The sequence below is a fragment of the Zalophus californianus genome, chromosome 5, assembly GCF_009762305.2.
Source record: "Zalophus californianus isolate mZalCal1 chromosome 5, mZalCal1.pri.v2, whole genome shotgun sequence".
NCBI lineage: Eukaryota > Metazoa > Chordata > Mammalia > Carnivora > Otariidae > Zalophus > Zalophus californianus.
In genome coordinates, this window is record NC_045599.1 from 146067930 (window position 1) to 146088386 (window position 20457).

Below are 20457 nucleotides of genomic sequence, written 5' to 3' on the forward strand. Positions count from 1 at the left end.
TGAAAATGGTAGCCTCCCAATCTCCGCCCAGAGGAGCCGAGAACTCGGGGCCCCGCTACTCAGTGCGCCCCCAGAGAAAAGCAGTCACTCCCGTGTCCCCGGTCTCCGGCCGCACTCCGTGCTCACCCGGCCTGTGACCGAGCGTTTCTGTCTCTGGCTCACAACCCCGTGTGGAGTCTCCAAACCCAGCAGATCCCTGTGGTGCGCTCCCGTGCCGCTCCTCCCGGGGGAGGAAGGGGAGTCTCCCCGGCTCTGCCGCTTGTTGGGTCCCTGCTGGAGGAGCAGTGCCCCGACTGGGCCGCGGATCACAGTTTATGGCCACCCCGAGCTGAGAGCCCGCGCCTCGGCTCCGTCTCTGCAGCCGGCTTCCCCACTCCGATCCCTGGGAGCTCTGCCGCCCTCAGGCACCCCCGGTCTTTCTGTGACCCCGAGGGTCCTGAGACCACACTGTCCCGCGAGGGTTCCACCCCCCGCTTAGCCACTGCAGCGACGTCCCTCCGCGGAGCCGACTTCTAAAAGGTCCGATTTTGTGCTCCGCGGCTCTAGCACTTGCCAGAAGCGGCCGACGGAGGCCCCCTCCCCCGCCGTCTCTCCTCCCGAATATCGCCTCGGATTCACTTCTCCGCACGTCCTACCTTCCAGTAAGTGGTCGCTTCTCTGTTCAGAGAGTTGTTGCTACTCTCCTCTTCGGTCTCCTGTTGAGCTCGTAGGTGTTCAGAATGGTCTGATCCCTATTCAGCTGAATTCCTGAGACCAGACGAAATCCAGGCCTCCTACTCCTCCTCCATCTTGCTCCGCCCCTCTGAGTTTTTGATAGAGTGAAAAAGTATCCCGATTTACATTTTTTAGTTCAGATGTTCACGTTAGCAAATTTATTTATAATCATATTCACCTATTCTCAATCTCATAAAACTCCGTCCACGTTTACCTCCTTGACCTAAGCCAGTGTGACCGGTTAGCAATTAGATGAAGTTCTTCTGGTAAATGTCAGTGGCCTCCAGTGATGACAGGACGCAGGGGCTCTATGTCCCTCCGCTATAACCTCCCAACAAGATCACTAAAATGTAAAGCATGGCTCACCCCAAATTCTACCAAATGCACAGACACTTGTTAGCAAGCAGGCCCCAAAGTCATCAGGTCCTTGGTCCCCTGGATGGACACGCTGCATGATAAGCTCTCTCCAGGGCTGACTCAGTGACATCTTATGGCTGGCCTTCCAGCTGGGCCAGGCAGAGGGTCCCCTGGGAAAGAACCAGGCGAGGCAGTGTCCCTGGCTCTCAGGTAGTGATTACACAGGAGGGGGCTCTCTCCTCCCTGAAGCAAATTCTTCCTCCAAACTTTGGGTTTTCACAAGTCTTTGAACACGGATAACTTTAATTAGCATGGCGACCAATCTATAGAGAACCAACAAGCCAAACCATTTTTAAGTTCTCCGAAAAATGATCTAAGGTGTATTAATTGCCACTTCATTTTGAAGACTTTATATAAAGAAAGCAAATAAAGGATCGGGGATGCTCGTTTCTATTCTGTGGACCAAGCGCTGGTCTAAATTGTCTACTTTGGGGGCGCCTGAGTGGCTGAGTCGGTTCAGCGCCCGACCCTTGACTTCGGCAGAGCTCACGATCTCAAGGTTGTGGGGTCAAGCCCCACATCAGGCTCCGTGCTGAGCACGAAGCCTGCTTGAGATTCTCTCTCCCTCTGCCTACGCTCTTCCCCCTGCTCTCTCTCTCTCAAATAAATAAATAAAATCTTAAATAGTCTACTTTGTTTCCTGGGGCCATGATGCTCCACCAGCTAGCAGGTGCTCCCAGGCCCACCGTTCCCAGAACAGATCCAGCTTCAGCAGAAGACACTCTTCCTAGGGGGTCTTAGGTGTGGTTGTCCGGGGAGCAAACATCAGCATTCCTGCTGGTCAGGAGTTTCCAAGGAGGAGAAAGAACAGCCAGTTTTACACTGCCCATTCCCCCCGCCCCCCGTAGCATCCAAATAGATTGTTTTACTCAAAAAGATTTTCTTGCTACGAATCTTTTCCATGTAAGGGTCTGCCAGGAAACAGGGTGAAGAGCAATTATTAAGTAGATCCCAGGACACACTGACCACACTGGGCTTCCACTATGAGAAAAACTCACATAACACACCTATATGGTTAAAGACAAACTGTATTTGGTGCCAAGGTTTTAAAAAGCACTATTTGATATTAAAAAGTGTTCTTCTCTGTAATAATGGCCTCTGTCTTCTGAGTTTTCTTCTCGAGGTTTTCTAAACTTTCCTCGTCAGAACGAAGAAATCTGAAAGTCCTATCATGCCATTCTTTCTAGATTCTCTAGATTGGAAAACAGATAAAGGCACTTATTAGTCATTTCTCACAGCACACAACACAATTCTTATGAAATGCCATCTAATTTAAAGGTTTTACTTAGAAAAATAGATGATTTCCGATCTCGAATCAGTAATTCTTACCTCTAAAACTAAAGCGTTATATTTTCTTGTACAAAAATGGGCATTTATTTCTACATGGAAAAAATCAGTACTATACGTTCTTCTTTATTGGCCACTCCAATTTTAGTCACTACTGAAATAAAAGTATCCTTCTATTGGAAAAGTTGGTCCAGTGAAACTCAAAGGTCTTGAGTCTATGAAACTTTGGCATTGCCAACTGCATGTCCCTCGATTTTTCTTCTTTTATCTATAGATACTTCTATTTCTTAAGAGATGGTGAGCATTAGCACATTTCTGCTGCCAACATCCGTGGATGTAAAAATGCTGAACAATATTCATTCTCTATGTCGGTGGGGGAAAGGAGAACCATCTCGAGGGCTCGTATTTTCAAGGTAAAGGGAAACATCAGTTAGCGGTCCTAAACCACATTTTACCATAAACAGCAACCATCTCTCACAGCCCCAGGGGAATCACAGGTGTCCAAGCTTCTCGCTGTGGCTGCTTAGAGGTGAAGAACAGAATGCTGGAGGACGGTGCCTGTCACCCTGACCCCTTGCTCTCCTGGGCGTGAGGATTTCCCGCCGCGGTGGCCCCAACAGCTCTCGTCAGGCTGCCGGAGAAAGTGGGCCTGCTGCCTTAGCTGTGCTAACAGCAAATGGAGGCTCAGCTGCAGTGTATCTCCCCAGTTAAGGAAGAGCCACTAACCAAGTGATGGAAGAGAAACACCAAGTGGGATCTTCTTTGGACTTCCCTTGTGAACTGATTCTTCACCCCGGGTACCAGCTAATGGCTACAGAACAAATCTCGCCATGAACGCACCATGCCAGATCCTTCTGGAAACAGGAAGGGGCCACTACAGCCTTCCAGGGGCTTCCCAAGCCTCCCAGGCTTGGTCCTTGCAAAGCCACCTCCGGGTCGGCCCCCAGGGCATCCTGTCGGCCAGGGCCCCTGGTCGGCCTGCGCAGCCCAGCCTGTCACCCTGCATGCATGCCCTCGGCTCATCAGTACCTGAGTGTCCAGCACCTTCCACTAGGGACGCGTGGATGGGTCTGAAACACTCTTGGAAATGAGCAATGAATGCATGAATGCATGACTGAGTGAATTGATTACTGAATAGGCAGAAGTCCCTCCCACTGCAGAGAGAGGCCGAGTCAGCCCCTCTACAAAGGTGGGTGGGGAGCGGGTGGGGAGAGGAGTGCTCTGACCCAGGCCAGCCGGCCACAGCACTCACCCACTAAACTCCGCTGCCCCCGTCCTGTGTGCCTTCCGGGCGCTTGCTGCTGGGATGGATTTGCTCTCAATGGATGAGCAGAAGTTGTAAGATTTAGACAAGCCCAGCTCACGAACTCTGTGCCCTGCTCCAAAATGGGTTACTGGGGTACCCAGGTGCATTCAGGCTTTTCCTGTGAGCTCTGAGGGGGCTGTCCATGTCGGGATGCACAAGGCACCAGGTTATACACCTGACCCCCCAACCACCCGGCAACTGAGTGTGCTTCTCCTTTACCTTCAGCCCCTCCCTCAAGGGGCCCACCGCCGCCCCGCCCCGCCCCCCCCCCCCCCCCCCCCCGTCTGCAGGGTCATCTGGGGGAGCTGGAGCCTGCACTGTGTCGGCTCCCCTGCCCCCACGACTCCTCTGAAATCACCACTGCCAAGGTCACAATGTAAGGGACAGCTCTGCAGCGGGCCACACTGGGCGATGGCCACCCGTGTCCGCACCCCCCTTCCTGGTGCCCTCTGTCCAAGGGTCACTCCTCCTCCTCCTCCTCCACCTCCTCATGCTCACCCCCCTCCTCAAAGCCTGGAGCTCCAGCTGCGCCCCCGCCAGCCAGCGCCCTCCTCACCCTGCCACAGCCAGCACCACCTGGGGGGACTCCAGCCCCGGCTGCACTCACTGGACACCCCCCAGGGTCACCCCGCAGGCCCACCAGCTCACGAGGCCTCCCCGCCACAGGTCACATCCTGGGAGGCAGCAGCACCCTTCGGGGCAGGCCTGGAAGCCTGGCAGCCACGCCTCATGTCCAGTTAGCCTCCCAAATCTGGGGCAGCCCTACAGCCTCGCCCTTCTTTGTCCAGACCTTTGCAGAAGTCTCATGCCTTGGGGCGCGGGGGGGGGGGGGGGAGGAGGGTCCTTCCAACCAGAACCCACCACCTGCTTCCCTCTCTAAGCTCTTCTCCGTTGTCACAGTGGGGGCACGTCTCAGCTGGGCTGGGCACCAGGTCAGACTCAGGAGGGCAGCAGGTCTGGTGGGGGCGTGACGCCAGTCCCCTCCCACGGCTCACCACTGGTGGGCAGCTGGGGGTGGTACTGGAGGAATCAGCAAAGAGAAGGGTGGCGCCCTGGAAATGGGGAGCCGGGCCGCAGGGCGAGGGGCCGGTGAGCGTGGCTGCAGAGGAGGGGAAGGTGAGCGCCCGCAGGGACACTGGAGAGGGGAGGGTTGAGTCCCCAAGAACTGTGGCTGTTGGGTGTGTCGGGGCACGAAGAGAGTGTCCCCTGGGAGGAGAAGGGCAAGTCAGTGGGCGGCACACAGAAGAGGGGGAGACGGGCGGGGGGAGGGCAGGGATTCTGAAGGAGGGAGGCCAGGACGCGGCTGGAAGGGGCGAGGCAGAGCCCAGGAGAGACGCCCGAGGCGGCAGCAGGCAGTCCCGGGGGCTGGCCCTGGCGCCCCGGGCACGGACGGTGCGGGAGGGCAGGAGGGACCCGAGCCTGGCGGTGACAAGCAGCCAAGGGTCCCGCCTCCCCCCGCCTGCCCTCCTGTTCTCAGGGCCCTCCACCCTGCCTGCTGGCGGGGTCTGAGAGTCCCCCGTCTGTGCGCTCTCAGGAAGAGCAGGACGGGGGCACAGGAGTCACCCCACAAACATCCAGGGAGCAAAGGCGTGACATCACACCCCCCACCTGCGGGGCTGTTGAGATGCGCCTTCTATCTTACTCTTCGACATGCTGTGATTTTAAACCATTGGACACACTGGACTGAAGAATCAAGATCAATTCTGGATGCACTTTTCTTAGAGACGGGATAAAGAGAACCCGACTCCCAGTCCAGCACTGCCCTGGATCACGCGGAAGAAAAGCTGCCTCCTGAGGTTCAGCTTTCTTTAGCACGGCTTGGGGACATCTTGGGGACATGTGGAGCGCAACGTGTGCTGCTCTCCCTCCTGGCAAAGGCCGGATGCCCTGGAGCAAAGGTACCTGAGAGGAGAGAGAGGAAGGACCTTCTCTAGCGGCCCCGTGCACGGGAATTCCAGGGAGGGCTCACACTTACACAGTGTCCTTTAAAGTGGCGAGATAGGATTCCGTGTCCACTTCAGGGATGTCCGAGTCCATCTTGGACAAGTATCGGTAGACATAGGAGAACGTCTCAAACGGGATGCGGGCAGGCCCGCCCTCGGGGTCCGCGGTGAGGATCTCGCACAGGTGCTTCATCGAACTGTTCAATGACTAGAAACCCCACAAACCGGGGCGGGAGACAATTACTAGCTGGAATCGCTACAGTGAAAGCATAAGACACCAGCAGAATCAGCGCCTGAGTATATTTTACAGAAATTCTCCAGCCAGTATGCTCTCAATCGAAATGAAGAACTAGGTGAATTTACACTTGCCACAAACAAAGAAGTAAAGAGGAAAGGTTTGATCAAGAGGCCTGAAAAGAATTTTAATCCACAGGTTTTATTTTATATTAAAATGGGAATGAGGAAGCGTCAGTTTCCTTAAAGGGGGGCCCTAAGCCAGCCCAGAACTCCCCAGCCCCTTCAGTGCCGTGACACAGCCGGGGATGGAGCTATCAGTCACCAACGGGAAGTGCCACCTATGGGGGGGGGGGGGCTCTAGGACAGACGGCCTCGTGAGCTGTCCTGATGCCCACCTGCGATCAGCCTCCATGCAGGCTCCACACAGGGTTAGCCTTGCTCCAGGCCTTGTCTCGGTTCCAGAAAGTACCAGACCTTTCTCCCCTGCACACTGTGCATCTCGCTCATGCTCCTTCTCTCTGTCTGGGTCAGTCACCCCACCTACCCTGGCGGACACCTTGGCTTTCAGCCTGAAAGCCAGCCCCTGGAGAAGCCGTCCCACTCCTACAAGGCACATGCCCAGAGCATGCAGACCCTCCCCCCGGGCCAGGAGGGCAGACGGATGGTATCCAATCCCTGGTGATCTCACAAGAGCCTGCATGCTTGCAATCAGCCACGGTGGAAACACTTACACCTCATTCATGGGCTCACGCTGCCAGTCAGGACCCTTTGCCCCTGCAGAGAGCAGGCTGTCGACACTTACGGGGCTGCACTTAGGAGGGAAAAGCAAGGAAAACACAGGTGGGCCAGGCACAGAGGAAAGCTTCCCAAGTGGGGAGAGTCACACCCAGACCTGCTTGACTGGGACCGTGACAGTGTGCAGGGAACAAACCTGACACCCTTAGGGACGCACAAATGGCTGGAGCCCTGTTTCCTACCCCGACGTGTCTGTGGGTCGGGAGTCTGGGCACTGTTTAGCTGGGTCATCCAAGGCTCCAGTCGGGGTGGTGGCCAGGGTATGGGCCTCCTCTGGAGGCTCGACTGGTGATGGACCTGCTCCCACCCTCACCGAATTTGCCGGCAGGGCGCTTCCCCGGGAGCTTGGCCAGCTTCTCACAGTCATATCGGGGAAAATCCCTCCTGCCTCGGCAGGGAGAGGGGGGGAAAGGACTAAAACGACGTCCAGGGGCCCAGAGAGGCTGGGTGGCTGGCCCGAGGTAAGCCCGCAGGACCGCCACACCCCAGCACCACGAAGAGCACCGGGCTGGCTCTCAGGGGGAGCTGCCCTGTCCGGGCGGCGGGGGGGGTGCTGCCTGATCAGCCCGGAGCTCCCCCCCATCACCACAGCTGGGGCTCGGCTCATCTGGAAAACCCCTTCCCACACTCCCCGGGACCCCTGGCCGTGGCCGTGGCACGAGGCCGGCATGGATGGCGCAGCTCTGGCGTTAGTCTAACCCCGGGGCAAAATGATGCTCCGATGGGAGAAGCGGCCTTGTCTGCCCAGCAGGTGCTTTCTCCCGGGTCACCGCCCGCGCCCCTTCCTCTCAGCACCGGCCTTGAGAGGACTTGGTGAAAACAGAGCTGCACGTTTTATGATCCATGTTCCTCCCTTGAAACTTTTCCGAGACGTGCAGTTATGTTAGCTTTTGCTTTTCCATCCGTCACAGCGGGAGAGAGTCATTACTGAGCCTCGGGAAGGAGCCGGGGAAGGAGGCGGCTGGCACACAGCAAGCAGCAGGCAGATGAGGTCTGCGAAACCGAGCTGCAAAGGCTTCCAAGGCGGAGGTATTTAAGGAAAACATGCATCAAAGGAGCCCAGCGTCACTGCCTTCTGCAAAGGCCCGATGACGTTACCAGGGCGAACGTTCCTGACGACGAGATGAGATGTGCGGCAATTTGTATATCCAAAAGGATTCCTAAAGCAACTGGCTTGGCTTTGCCGCCGCAAGCCTGTCTTCCTGGACCCAGATTCCTCAGCTCCCAAGGGCTGTCGGCAGGGAGGCCACGTGCTCGCCAGCCAGGAGACCCTCCTGGGCAGGTGCCCCTCCTCCAGCCTCCTGCCCCGACCCGCCCTCCTGGACGCAAGCTGTGCTGGGAGGTGGGGCTGCCAAGCTGCATTTGGTCTTGGCCAAGCGTCTCAGCCTGGGCCGGCGTGTGAGATTGAGGCGGAGACGTGAGAGGAAAACAGGCCTGCAGACACCTACTGTTTCCTGAGCATCTCGAGGGTTCCAGCTCTGTGGGGTATCTGTTTCAGAATCGTAGCTGCTCTTGTGATGACACACAGAGCCAGCTCACACCTCCGCCAGTGCACTTCCAGCTCGCCGGGAGGTGACAATCTGCACATCTTGCGGGGACCCTTTTGTCCAAAAGAAGAGGGGGCCTGGCTCCGAGGTGTGGTTTGAGGGCACTCAGGAGGGACAGCTCAGCATTGCAAGCAGGGGTCCCACCCCCAAATTCCACTTTTTGTTTTTTATAAAATATTTTATTTTTATTTATTTGACAGAGAGCGAGAGAGCACAAGTAGGGGGAGCAACAGAGGGAGTGGGAGAGGGAGAAGCAGGCCCCCCACCGAGCAGGGAGCCCCATGCAGGGCTCGATCCCAGGACCCCGAGATCACAACCTGAGCCGAAGGCAGTCACCCAACCGACTGAGCCACCCAGGCGCCCCCCAAAGTCCACTTTTAAAAAGCCGGAGGTCCTTTGCACCTACTTCCTCACCCTCCCAGGTCTTTTCTCATCTAAAACGCGGTTCTGTTTGTGGACTCGTGGCAGGGGAGGGTGGGAGACAGGTACCCCCCACCTGGCTGGGACGTGGTCCTCCAGAGAAGCCAGTTCGTTCCAGTGTCGCCATCCAGGGGAGGATGCAGGGCCCCCATGTGTGAGCAGCGACCAGGCCAGCGGAGACATGGGGGCGGAGTGCACCCCAACTCTCTTCTCCCGGGGGGTGGGACACTCAGCAGTGGGGTGACTGGTGCTGGGGGCCCAAGGACAGACTTCCCACTTCAGGGGGCAGCTACCAAGCAAGTGTGTGGCTTGAGGCTCCCCCCCACGGGGGGTGGCTGTATCTTTTCCGTGGCCACAGCGTAAACGGAATGTTCATGGCACCCCAGAATGGGCTTAGCGGCCTAGCTGGGGGAGCTGAATGGAAAGCAGGAGGGGAGCGAGCTGGGACACTGCCTCTACCACTGGGCCCCCAGGCACTGGGATGGGATGGAGGCACAGCTGTGCTTGGAGGATACTCTATGAATGCCAACACGGGGGCCGTTGGGAGGCGGACATTGAGAGCTTTTCAGGGTAAGAACCATTTTTGGATAGCAAATGATATTAAGGATCATCCTTAGGAGTTGTTATTCTCTGAGACAGGAAATGTCTCATTCCGTGTCCCAACCTGTGGGCGGCACACACCTGGGGCTACAGCTTCTCTAGCGAGGGGCCCTTCCCCCACCCACTCAGGGTCTGCATTCAAATCCTGCTCAACCACTTCTAATCTGAGTCACTGAGCCGCAGTGAGGTTCCCAGAACAGGCCCTAAATCAGAGGGGTGCTGGGAGGATTAAGGAGAACACAGACAAAGGCTCCAAATGTTCCAGCCCATGATGAGAACTCTAGACGTGAGGCCCGTTCAAAGCAACGTGTTTGGACGGAAGACTGTGTTGCACACGTGCGCATTCGCCCCTGCACACAGGGACATGTTCTTGTGATGAACAAAGTCCAAAGTGCTTCTCAGAGCCTCACAGAGTTGGGCTGGTGGTTTGTCATCATGGAATTTCTCAGTCAGTGGGGGGCGGGGGGTGAGGGGATACGGGACTTCCTTCTCAGTTTTTTTATGTAATAAAAAAGATCTTCGTGCTTAAAAAACAAAGCAGAGGATTTTGATCCATGGCTTTAATGCTTAGGATCATTGCCGGTGCTGCAGAGATGTAAAGATAAAGGTCACAACATAAAATGTTATCATTCAGCCAGGCAAGGCTCTGCACAGCATGATCTGCCCAGGGCAGCCCCACTGCCCCTTGGCCCCACTCCTAGCTCCCAACACCACACGCAGAGCAGTGCTCGGTGCTCCGGGGCAGGACAGAGTGGACGGACAGTCGACTCCGGGGGGTCAGGTCGCCTGCTTATCGTGTTCACTCCCGAATCTTCAGCTCTCAGAACAGGACCCGGCACAAAGCCGTGCTCAACAAGCATTTGGGAAGGGAGGGAGGGAGGGAGGGAGGGAGGGAGGGAGGGTACAGACGACTCTCAAATGTAAGCAGAGAGTCTAGTCTTTGTAGAGACCTTAAGCTGGGTGCATCTGACCAGTGACTGCGGAGACAAATTTAAGAGCACGGAGAGTGCATCTGCCCCCGGCCATGCAGAGGCCCGGGATGAAGGAAGCAGAAATAGAGCCTATTGTGTTGACAGAGCAGCTAGGTTCCAACGTAACAGAAATCCTACGTGGAGAAGGGGATGGGTAGTGATCCAATGTAAATTACTCATCCCGTGTTTCACTTCTCCATTTCCTCCTTTTTTGAAGGTTTTTTAAAAAGCATAAAGATAGGGGCACCTGGGTGGCTCAGTCAGTTCAGCGTCCGACTCTTGATTTCGGCTCAGGTCATAATCTCAGGGTCATGAGCTCAGGGTTGTGATCTCAGGGTCGTGAGATCGAGCCCCGCGTCCGCGCTCAGTGGAAAGTCAGCTTGAGATTCTTTCCCTCTCCCTCTGCCCCTCCCCGCCCCGCCCTGCAGGGAACAACTGCATAAAGATGAATGCTAAGATGCCAAAGGACACCAAAACTGTCACCTCGTCACCTCCAAGTCACAGCTTTGTCTTGGTGTACCTCCAAGCTCCCCCGGCCAACGTGGGCACACAGTGGCTTCTCCCCATCTGCGCCTGGCCGCCCCAGGGCTGTCTGCACTGGAGGCAGGAGTCGGGGGGTAGGCCACGGCAGAGCCGACACCCTCACTTCGGACACCTCCCGCTCACCCTTCCCCCAACCCTCCCCGCAACACAGACATGTGAACCAGAGGGGACCTTCCCGGACAGTCTGGCCTCAGAGTCCACAGCCCACAGCAGATACGACTGTCGAGGTGGCCCAGCTAGGGGACAGGTCGGACCCCACACTGACCAGCAAGGGTGACAAACAGTAGAGGAGGAAAGGAGAGGCGCGGAGGCTTTCTCGTGCCTTCCCCAGTGTTCAGTCCAGAAGGTGACCAAATGTCTCCACCTAGTGTCCCACACGACACATGGACAAGAAACCCTCTCTCTTGCTCCGGCTTGGTTTTAAATCCTGCGCTTACTTTTCGTGATCGGGGAGGTAAACATTACAAAGATGGATCCCCAAAATATGAAAATTCTTTTTCACCCTTGCTAAAATCTAAATTTCACAGTTAAAGGCACAAAGCATAAACATTAATTCTACTATTAGATATTCATTTTACAGTATTAAAATCTTGCTTTCACAGAGTTGCAGATGAACAACGCGACGTGAAATTATCTTCAGTAGGTACATCTGTCTTTGTCCTTCCCACCCCAACACCCCACGCCCCTGGTTATGTCTGAGCCCCGCTCTGCTGCAGGACGGTCCCTGGCACAAATCAGCCCGGGGCGGCAGCCCTCTCTACCGCTGACGGAAACACTGCCTTTGGGCACTCAGGTGACTCGGTATGCAGCAACCATACTGCATGCTGGGGTTTCAGCAGTTCTCACTGGGGCCATTACGAGAACCAGTAAACAGGGGTCTCTTCACGGAGTGGATATTACACAGCAGAGGCAAGGAATGACCTACAACAGCCTGTGATGGAGGGAGATGGAAATCTAATTGGGAATGAATACAAGTTCCAGAAGATTGCTAACCACAGAATTAGCTTTTCATAAAGTTAAAACCCACGAAAATTAAAGACTGTATTTCTTGGGGTATGTATGTGGCCCACAGGAAGCAGGAGATTTGGGAGGGTGGCTGCTTCAGGCTGGGGAGGCAGGGGGATGGCACAGAGGAAGAGTGCAGGCAGTCACGTCAGTGTGTCCGAGATCACGTAGGGTCCATGGGGGTTTCCCACACAAAGTGACTTCTAAAAATTAACATCAGAGCTGAGTGTGCGCCATGAAGCGAGGACTGAATTATCCAGTCTCTGAGGTCCAAAGAAGGAAGGGAGGGGATAGGGGCGCCCGGGTGGCTCAGTCGTTAAGCGTCTGCCTTCGGCTCAGGTCATGATCCCAGGGTCCTGGGATCGAGCCCCGCATCGGGCTCCCTGCTCAGCGGGGAGCCTGCTTCTCCCTCTCCTACGCCCCCTGCTTGTGTTCCCTCTCTCGCTGTGTCTCTCTGTCAAAGAAATAAAATCTTTAGAAAAGGGGGGGTAGGGGTGAGAAAAGGGCCCCGCTCTGCAGTGGAGGGAGCCCCTTCTTCACACATATAAAATGGTAACGCTCCCTTCCCTGGCCCCCGGTGTCTCACACAGACACTCAAACACTGGAGCTGAAGAGGGAGCTTCCAGATTCCCAAAGAAGTCCTGCCAAAAAAATTAACAAAACAGGAGACAACAAATGTTGGCAAGGATGTGGAGAAAGGGGAACCCTCTACACTGCTGGTGGGAATGCAAGTTGGTGCAGCCACTCTGGAAAACAGTACGGAGGTTCCTCAAGATGTTAAAAATACAACTACCCTATGACCCAGCAATTGCACTACTAGGTATTTACCCCAAAGATGCAGATGTAGTGAAAAGAAGAGGGACCTGCACCCCAATGTTCATAGCAGCAATGTCCCCAACAGCCAAACTGTGGAAGGAGCCAAGATGTCCTTCAACAGATGAATGGCTAAAGAAGAAGTGGTCCATATAACAGTGGAATATTCCTCAGCCATCAGAAAGGATGAATACACATCATTTGCATCGACATGGATGGGACTGGAGGAGATGATGCTGAGTGAAGTCAGTCAAGCAGGGAGAGATAATTATCATATGGTTTCATCATATGTGGAACACAAGCAATAGCACGGAGGGCCACAGGGGAAGGGAGGGAAATCTGAAGGGGGAGACTTCAGAGGGGGAGACAAACCATGAGGGACTATGGACTCCGAGGTCTCGGAGGGGAGGCGGGTGGGGGATGGGGTAGCGGGGTGACAGGCACTGAGGAGAGCGTGCGTGGTGAAGAGCACTGGGTGTTCCACGCAACTAAGGAGTCACTGAACACTACATCTGAGACTAAGGAGGTGCTACACAGTGGCTAACTGAACATCATAAAAAAAGAAAGAAAGAAAGAAGAAGTCCTGCCAAATCTTCGCACTCCAGCCCTTCCCTTTCACCCCTCCTTGGTTCAGCGACCCCTCACTTTGGGAACTGGAGGGTCATCTCTGTCTTCCTTCCCAAGGTTCATACTTCAACACCGCCAAAGTTGCACCATATCTGTTGGCGACTAATCATATATTTTAACTCAAATATAAAATAATTTTACGCCTCTTCCCATAGACGAGGAGAACACAGTTATCTGTTTACCAAATGATGGGCAGTTCAATAAAAAGTCACCGATGCATTCTCTTCTAACACTTAAGTGCGTTGTCATAATATCTATATGTTTTATCTACTGTTAACTATTTTAAAATTGAAGCATTCCCAAGTATTTAACTTCTGCAAATTAAAATAACTATAAGCCTACAGGACGCCTGGGTGGCTCAGCTGGCTAAGCAGCTGCCTTTCGGCTCAGGTCATGATCCCGGGGTCCTGGGATTGAGCCCTGCATTGGGCTCTTTGCTCAGCAGGGAGCCTGCTTTTCCCCCTTCCTCTGCTGCTTTTCTGTTCTCTCTCTCTCTCTCAAATAAATAAATAAAATCTTTAAAAAAAATGTAAGCCTAAAAATACAACAGGCACTTGAAAAAGAATTGCTTCTCTCAAACAAAGTTACTAAAGTAGTGAAAGTGTTTCTTTCGGTTACTGAAATACCGACATTACTTTTAAGCCAGGCCCCTGATTGCACAGAATTATTCATATGCTACTTGTAGGTACGTACCCCACCAAGCATGCTGCATCCAAGTGCTAAAAATTTTATCCACTCCATTTTGTCTTCGCAAGGATCCAATTGCAACAACGCTCTGAAGTTCTCTATTGGCAGGCACAAATTTTTCCATTTCTGCTCAAGATCTGCTAATTCCACATACCGCTTGTGGCTACACTATAGAGAAAACACAGTATGATGAAATTTGTAAGTTTTTAAGTCTATAAGTATATTTTTTAAGTTTTAGAAACCTGTGAAGTAAGATAATGCTTATGAATATTTAAACATATCCCAAGCGCCCAACCGCATGCAGGGAAAAGATGAACTCTGTCTCACAACATGGTTAGCCCTGGGAAAGCAGGGTGGGAAGGTGTGCGGCAGGAGGCACGCGGGCAGGGAGGGGCCAGCAAGCTGATATTGGCCTGTTTTACTTCTCAAAAGGAGAAAGGCCTGTGATGCAAACATGGCATGATGTTACGGCTGAGTAAAATGGGCATACACAGACTGGGTATAGGATTCCTTTTTGTCTGTGCGAAACACTTCACAGCAAAAAATAAGCTTCAATAAATAAAATAAAAACATTTAAGACCCAACCCGCTAAACATGTTAACAGTTAAATGGAAGAAACCTTAAAATTGGAAAGAAATTCATTCCTTCCAGTTTTTTAAATAATCTGTGAAAATTGGTAATGCTTGTGATCTGCTAATAGCATTCTATGTGAAAATTTCTGAGCAATTTTAGCGTGTTTTTCCCCAAGTTACCCCTTCTAATGGTTATTCGTTTTCCCCTAAGATAGAGAAAACCATGGAATAATCCTATTTTCAGAAGTCAATGTACCAGAGAAGCACGGTATGTCAAAATGTATAATGGGGACAAATCACTTTAAGATCAAGGTTATACCACTGATGTCACTTTTAGCAACACGACACAGTCATCAGGAATGCCAAGCCTGACTGGGTGATACCCTCCCTATTAACTGGTTTCTCTAAAAGCAAGGGGGTGGGGCGGGTGAGGACGGCCCTCAGTTCTTGGGCAAGGCCGTGCCAGGAAGGATCTCGCCCCCACCCAGGCTCTCTGGACCACACTGCACACCGGACGCCAAAGGGCATTCTGTCGTTCAGAGGAAGGCGGCAGCAGATTATTTCTTAAGCACGTACACAATTTTTATAAGCATATTTCAAGAAGAGACTTGTAGCCCCCGTTTGGGAGTTGAATTTCCAGACTTTTAGTCCAGCAGCATCTAGTGTTTTAATTTGGTATTTAAAAGCAATTCTATTTCATTTGCCTACCATCTAATCACGAATAGCTATTTTGGGTTCTTTAAACTAGAAAAAGGCCACTGAACACAGCAGATTCCTCCTCTGAAGAAATCTGGCAGGTGTGCACCGGGAAAGCTGGCCTTGCAAAGCTGAGCCGGCGAGTCTGCCATGTGCCTTGGCGGCGGCCACGCTGTATCTTGTGAAGCTGACGGAGAACAGAGACCCCCTCCTACCTGCTTGTGCAAAACTTTCAGGAGTCCTTGAGTCAGGCCTGTGTCTGTTTTCTGAGTGGCCACGGGCATCTCGATTCTGTCCTTGACAGGAAGTGGATCTCCTCTGGACAAAGCTGAAAAATACCTAACAGCAACAGACATCTTTGAAGGCTCATCAGTACCCAGAAAACACTGGAATTCACGCGGTTTCTTAAACAAGACGTGAGCGTGACAATGCCCAGGACACCTCCAGGGACACCAGAGTCCGAGGGCGGGGCTGCAGTCATGGCTCCTCCACTCCGCTCCCCAACGTAACCCTCTCTGCATGCCTCAGTTTCTCTGTCTGCAAAGCCCACAATGGCAGGCCCTGTCATAGGGCTCCTAGGAGCAGCGAGCTCAAGCTGCAACAGGTTGGACATGCTGCTCGGCCACCAGGCCATCGGGGGGCTCCTGAAACATGTGCTATTCTTATCAAGCACATGCTAGGAGGGGTCCTGGCCTGTTGCCAAAGGAGGTGGGAGATTCAGAACCCAGTGACCCAAGGGCAAGGTCATGGTCCAGTCATTCTACTTTGACAGTTAGTGTTTGGTCTTCCCTTCACATGGCCCTACTGCTTTCCAAGGGGGTTGACTTCAACCATCTCTGTTCAACCCTACAGGGTCCTGGATCAGGGAAGTCACCTGTCTGCTCTGCTGGGGACCAACCACTCCACTCCATGACGTCAGATGCCACACCTCCCCCCCCCCCCCATCCTTCACTTTTCCTGCCTGGTATTTTCTTTAGTATTTTTTTTTTAGTAATTTTCTTTAGTGTTTTTTCCCCTTAATTGTTCCTTTCTGGGATGCAGATATTAGTGCTTATATTGGGGGTTGGGGGGTATGGAAACAGTTTAGAGCAACAAGTCAGGAGGGGGCACACACCAGCTTCTGGCTGGCGGGGACCAGGAAAGGGTGCCAGGCGTGCTAGAGGTGGCCGGCTGCTGAAGCCACGTCATTCGCCACTCCAATGACTAACACAACAAAAAAGAAACAATATACTCAGGAAAACGCATAGTAAATCATCCACCAGGGCCACAGGCCATCATGTAAAAGATATGAATAATCAGAAACATCTCTGATTATGTAACAAAGATAGCTGTTGATAAATAGATACTTGACAGGCTAAAAGAAATGTTACACCTCATCCCCTTTTCTCTCCCCATCCATATTTTGTTGACCTAACAGTTTGAGGGAAAGTCAAAACAAGGGCAGCAATGTGGGAGACGAAGGTGAACAGAAAGATCTAAGGTGACAGGGAGGGGGCATGGGGGCATAGTTTTGCCATACTGTTCCTAAGTAGGGTTTTCACTTATTCCGGGGACTTGATTCCTTCCTCCCCCTCAACGATCAAGCCACAGCGTCTAAAGCAGTGGTTCCCAACAATTCTCCCACCCCCCCTCCCCAGGAAGGCACTGGCAATTTCTGGAGACATTTTTGGTTGTCACCAGAGGGGATGGATGGTGCCTCCAGTGGGTACAGGTCAGGATGCTGCTAAGGGTCCTATTACGCCCAGACACTCCCACACCCCCACCTTCCCCCCACACACCCCCCCAAGCAATTACCCTGTCCAAAGTGGCAACAGTGCCAAGGCTGAGAAAGCCTGCATTAGGGGCGAGCCCCCTGATGCTAATTCCCTGGAGGCACGTGTGAGCAGAAAGCAGCCTGCAGCAGGGGACCAGTTCTCACTCCAGTCACACTGCATGAGGCACCGGTGACAGAACCTAGCTGCGGCATGACTAGCAAGGCTGAGTCACCTCCACCACCTGAAAGCCTCCTCTGTGAAGAGGTTTACCTGAATGCCTCCAGCCGTCTTCCACCACAGGTACCTTCCTGTGATTCCTGGTTCTCTGCTTTGTCTTTAGCTTTTTTTTTTTTTCTTCTTGTCACCGTCCCTTTGCTGGTATGCTGCTCTTCTTCCCGGAATGCCCTTGCCTTGTCTTAACCTCAAAGACCAATTTGCCCTCTTCTGAGCAACATCCCTCCCTAACAGATTCTCCTTTCTGACAGCTGGGACACATCCGAGCCCATTTCACACACACTGCTTAGTGAATAAAGCTTGCTTTTTCTCCTAAACCCCAAAATTGTTCTTGAGAGAAATTAAGTGCATGGAACATCCAGAAAGTGCTCAATTACACGTTTTAAATTTAATGTCCCAAGGAAAAAAAAAAAATGATTCAATCTTGGAATGTCCTGTTGACTACAAATAAACTCTCGTGTGTCCCATCTTTTATTGATGCTTGGATGATGGTTAAAAACAGAGGCTGTAATTTTTTTGGCAAGAACCTTGAGAGAATCTCTCAGAAGCAACTGACAGAAGTGTCTGTCACAAGACAAAGCACTGGATTAACAGGTAGCCTTGTGTGGTGGGTTCAGTAAGGGCCCCAGAGACACCCAGGTCCCAATACTGGAATCTGTGGATCTTATTTTGCATGGTGTCAGGGACTTTGTAGAGGGAGAGAGGATTCTGAGATGGGAAAATCATCCTGAATTATCCTGATGGGTCCTAAATGCAATCACAAGTGTCCTTGGAAGAGAGAGGCAGCGAGAGAGAGACCTGAAGATGCCACAGTACTGGCCTTAAAGATGGAGGAAGGGAACATGAGCCAAAGAATACAAGGAATGCAGCTCCGAAAGCTGGAAAAGACAAGCAAGGGATTGAAGTCTCCCTAGAGCCTCTGGAGAGAAGGCCTGACAACTCAACTTTAACTAGGTGAAACTGGTTTTGGACTTTTGGCCTCCGGAACTGTAAAGAGAATGCGTGCCTGTTGTTTTAATTCATCAAATTCTGTGGTTGTTATAGTTGCCACAGGAAACTAATTCACCTTGGTTATACAGTTTAGAGGTCAGTGAAATCTGACATGCTAGTTACTAAAACATTTAATTTTTTAAAGATTTTATTTATTTATTTGACAGAGAGTGTGTGTGCACAAGCAGGGGAAGCGCCAGGCAGAAGAGGGAGAAGCAGGCTCCCCGCTGAGCAGGGAGCCCGATGTGGGGCTGGATCCAGGACCCTGGGATCATGACCCGAGCCGAAGGCAGACGCTCAACTGACTGAGCCACCCAGGTGTCCCAAAACATTTAATTTTATACTGGTTCTTGTGATCATAAAATTGAGTTTCTAACTCTGTCTACTGAAAAGGGACGAAGAGCTTTCCTTTCAAAATGAAATGGGTTGGGCGCCTGGGTGGCTCAGTCGGTTAAGCGACTGCCTTTGGCTCAGGTCATGATCCTGGAGTCCCCGCATCGGGCTCCCTGCTCAGCGGGGAGTCTGCTTCTCCCTCTGACCCTCCCCCCTCTTGGGCTCTCTCTCTCTCTCACTCTCTCGCAAATAAAAAAATAAAAACTTTTCTTAAAAAAAATCGTAATGGGTTTATTTTAATGGTTCTAAAGTCTGTTAACTTTGTAACCTTAAAATTACGAATGTCTGTTCCTGAAAACAGGATGTTTGTTGCTAGAAACAGTGAAGGCTCATTTGCCTTCAGTGAACTAAGCTGGGCAAAGTTTAACCTTCTAGCGGCCTTGGAATAATTACCCCAATATGACCTCCGTCGCTTTGGTTCTAATAAACTCAACCAGATCCTGAACCCTGGGAGGATTCTCTAGGATGAGGAATTTAGCCTTACAAGATTCCTTATTAAAATCATTTTACAAATAAAGGGACTGTAGTAGTTTGATTTTATAACACAATGCAGAAACTTTTTGCCCAATGCAATTGCTTTGTAAGTGTTAGTCTGAGTAAGTACCACTCTCCAACAATGGAGGTGTCATTCCTTTGTGGGAAAGTGAACACTTTGCAGTAATTCCTGGGAAGGTCAATCAACCGTGATGCTTCCTAGATAGATACTCAGGCGCAGACAGCACCAATGCGTCGGAGCAGTGCTCCAGGTGTGAGGGCAGGAGGCGCGAGCCGTCCCGCGGACCGGCCGGCCGGCCATCCCAGGCGCTTACCCCGCGGACCACTGCAGCACGTCGGCGGGCTGGGTGCGGATCGCAGCCTTGGTGAACTGCTTCAGGATGTCCGGCAGTTCCGAGGGAATGTGGATCTGCTGCGCGCAGAACATGGTATCGGGAAGCGGCATCGCTCTCCGCAGACCGGGACCAGGCTGGGAAGAATCAAGGTGTGCTGCGTGGAGGGGGAGGCCGGGCCCGTGAGCCTCGGGGCGCGGGCGCCCCCGAAGGGCCGGGCCGCCCTGCCTCCCACCCGCTCCTCCTCGGGCTCTTCGGACAGTGAGGGCCTACTGCCCCTTCTAGCGACAGCCGGGAAGCGCCAGCGGCAGCAATTGTTTCACGGAGGTATCCGAGCAACCGGGACGCCTGACGGCCCCGCCCCTTGGCTCCGCGCAGGCGCACACGCCTCGGGCCGAGGCCGGGCTGTGGCCGGCGCGGGCCTAGGAGACGCCGCTTGCGCAGTGAGGCTCCGCCCCCTTTTTGCCACTAACCGGCAGTCAAGGGCGGCAGGAGCTGAATGTTTCACCTAGAAAAGGACCTTTTGATCGATTTCCCACTGCCAAATGTGAAGGGCGAATTCACGAAGGACCCCCCCCCCCACTTCCCCTTGCTCTGGCTACGTGAAGCTTAAGACGCGATGACTCGGTCGCCCTCAGTAGGGAGCCGTTACAATCAGGGGGGCTGATCGGTGCAGGTAGCACGAGCCCCGCCCCCGAGCTCCGCCCACTCCCCCCCGCCCCGCAGGAAGGACCCTGGCCCTCCTTCCTCCAAGGCCTCGCTCTTCCTGCACGAACCCGTCTGTGCAGGAAACCGTCCCGGTCTCCAGACCTTCACACGTGCTGTTCTCATTGCCCACTCGTTCTTCCGATATAAGAGCCCCTCAAGAGTTTAGACAGTGGGCGATTTTCAGCTCAAGGAAGATTGTTTAACTTGTTTTCCTAAGCAAGACAGAATGGTTGAGCCTGATTGGGTCTAGAAAACATAAGCCGCGTCTTCTGATGCAGTAGCTTTGGGTCGAAGGGTAGGAGAACTGCTCCGTTCTGGTGAATCCAGGGCAGCGTACAAGGTGTGAATCATAGCTGTGGCTACCCTCAAAC

At 53.0% G+C, this 20457-nt stretch overlaps 1 protein-coding gene across 1 annotated transcript; it reads right to left on the minus strand.

Moving 5' to 3' along the window:
* Positions 1–2138: 2138 nt before the first annotated feature.
* On the minus strand, positions 2139–19743 carry ROPN1L (rhophilin associated tail protein 1 like). Its single transcript, XM_027607021.2, has 5 exons — positions 19361–19743; positions 15396–15519; positions 13919–14080; positions 5700–5875; positions 2139–2323 (listed from the first exon to the last, which is right to left on the minus strand). Exons 1-5 carry the CDS (start codon positions 19489–19491, stop codon positions 2260–2262), a joined length of 657 nt encoding a protein of 218 aa, XP_027462822.1. The 5' UTR covers positions 19492–19743; the 3' UTR covers positions 2139–2259.
* Positions 19744–20457: the final 714 nt, after the last annotated feature.

Excerpts from the sequence above, each read along its gene's own strand:
- ROPN1L (XM_027607021.2), bottom strand. The coding sequence starts at position 19,491 with ATGCCGCTTCCCGATACCATGTTCTGCGCGCAGCAGATCCACATTCCC. Across the intron at positions 5,876-13,918 it reads GATGCAGCATGCTTGGTGGG|TCATTGAACAGTTCGATGAA; the intron begins GTACGTACCTAC and ends TGGGGTTTCTAG. Across the intron at positions 2,324-5,699 it reads GCCACTTTAAAGGACACTGT|AGAATCTAGAAAGAATGGCA; the intron begins GTAAGTGTGAGC and ends TTTCCAATCTAG.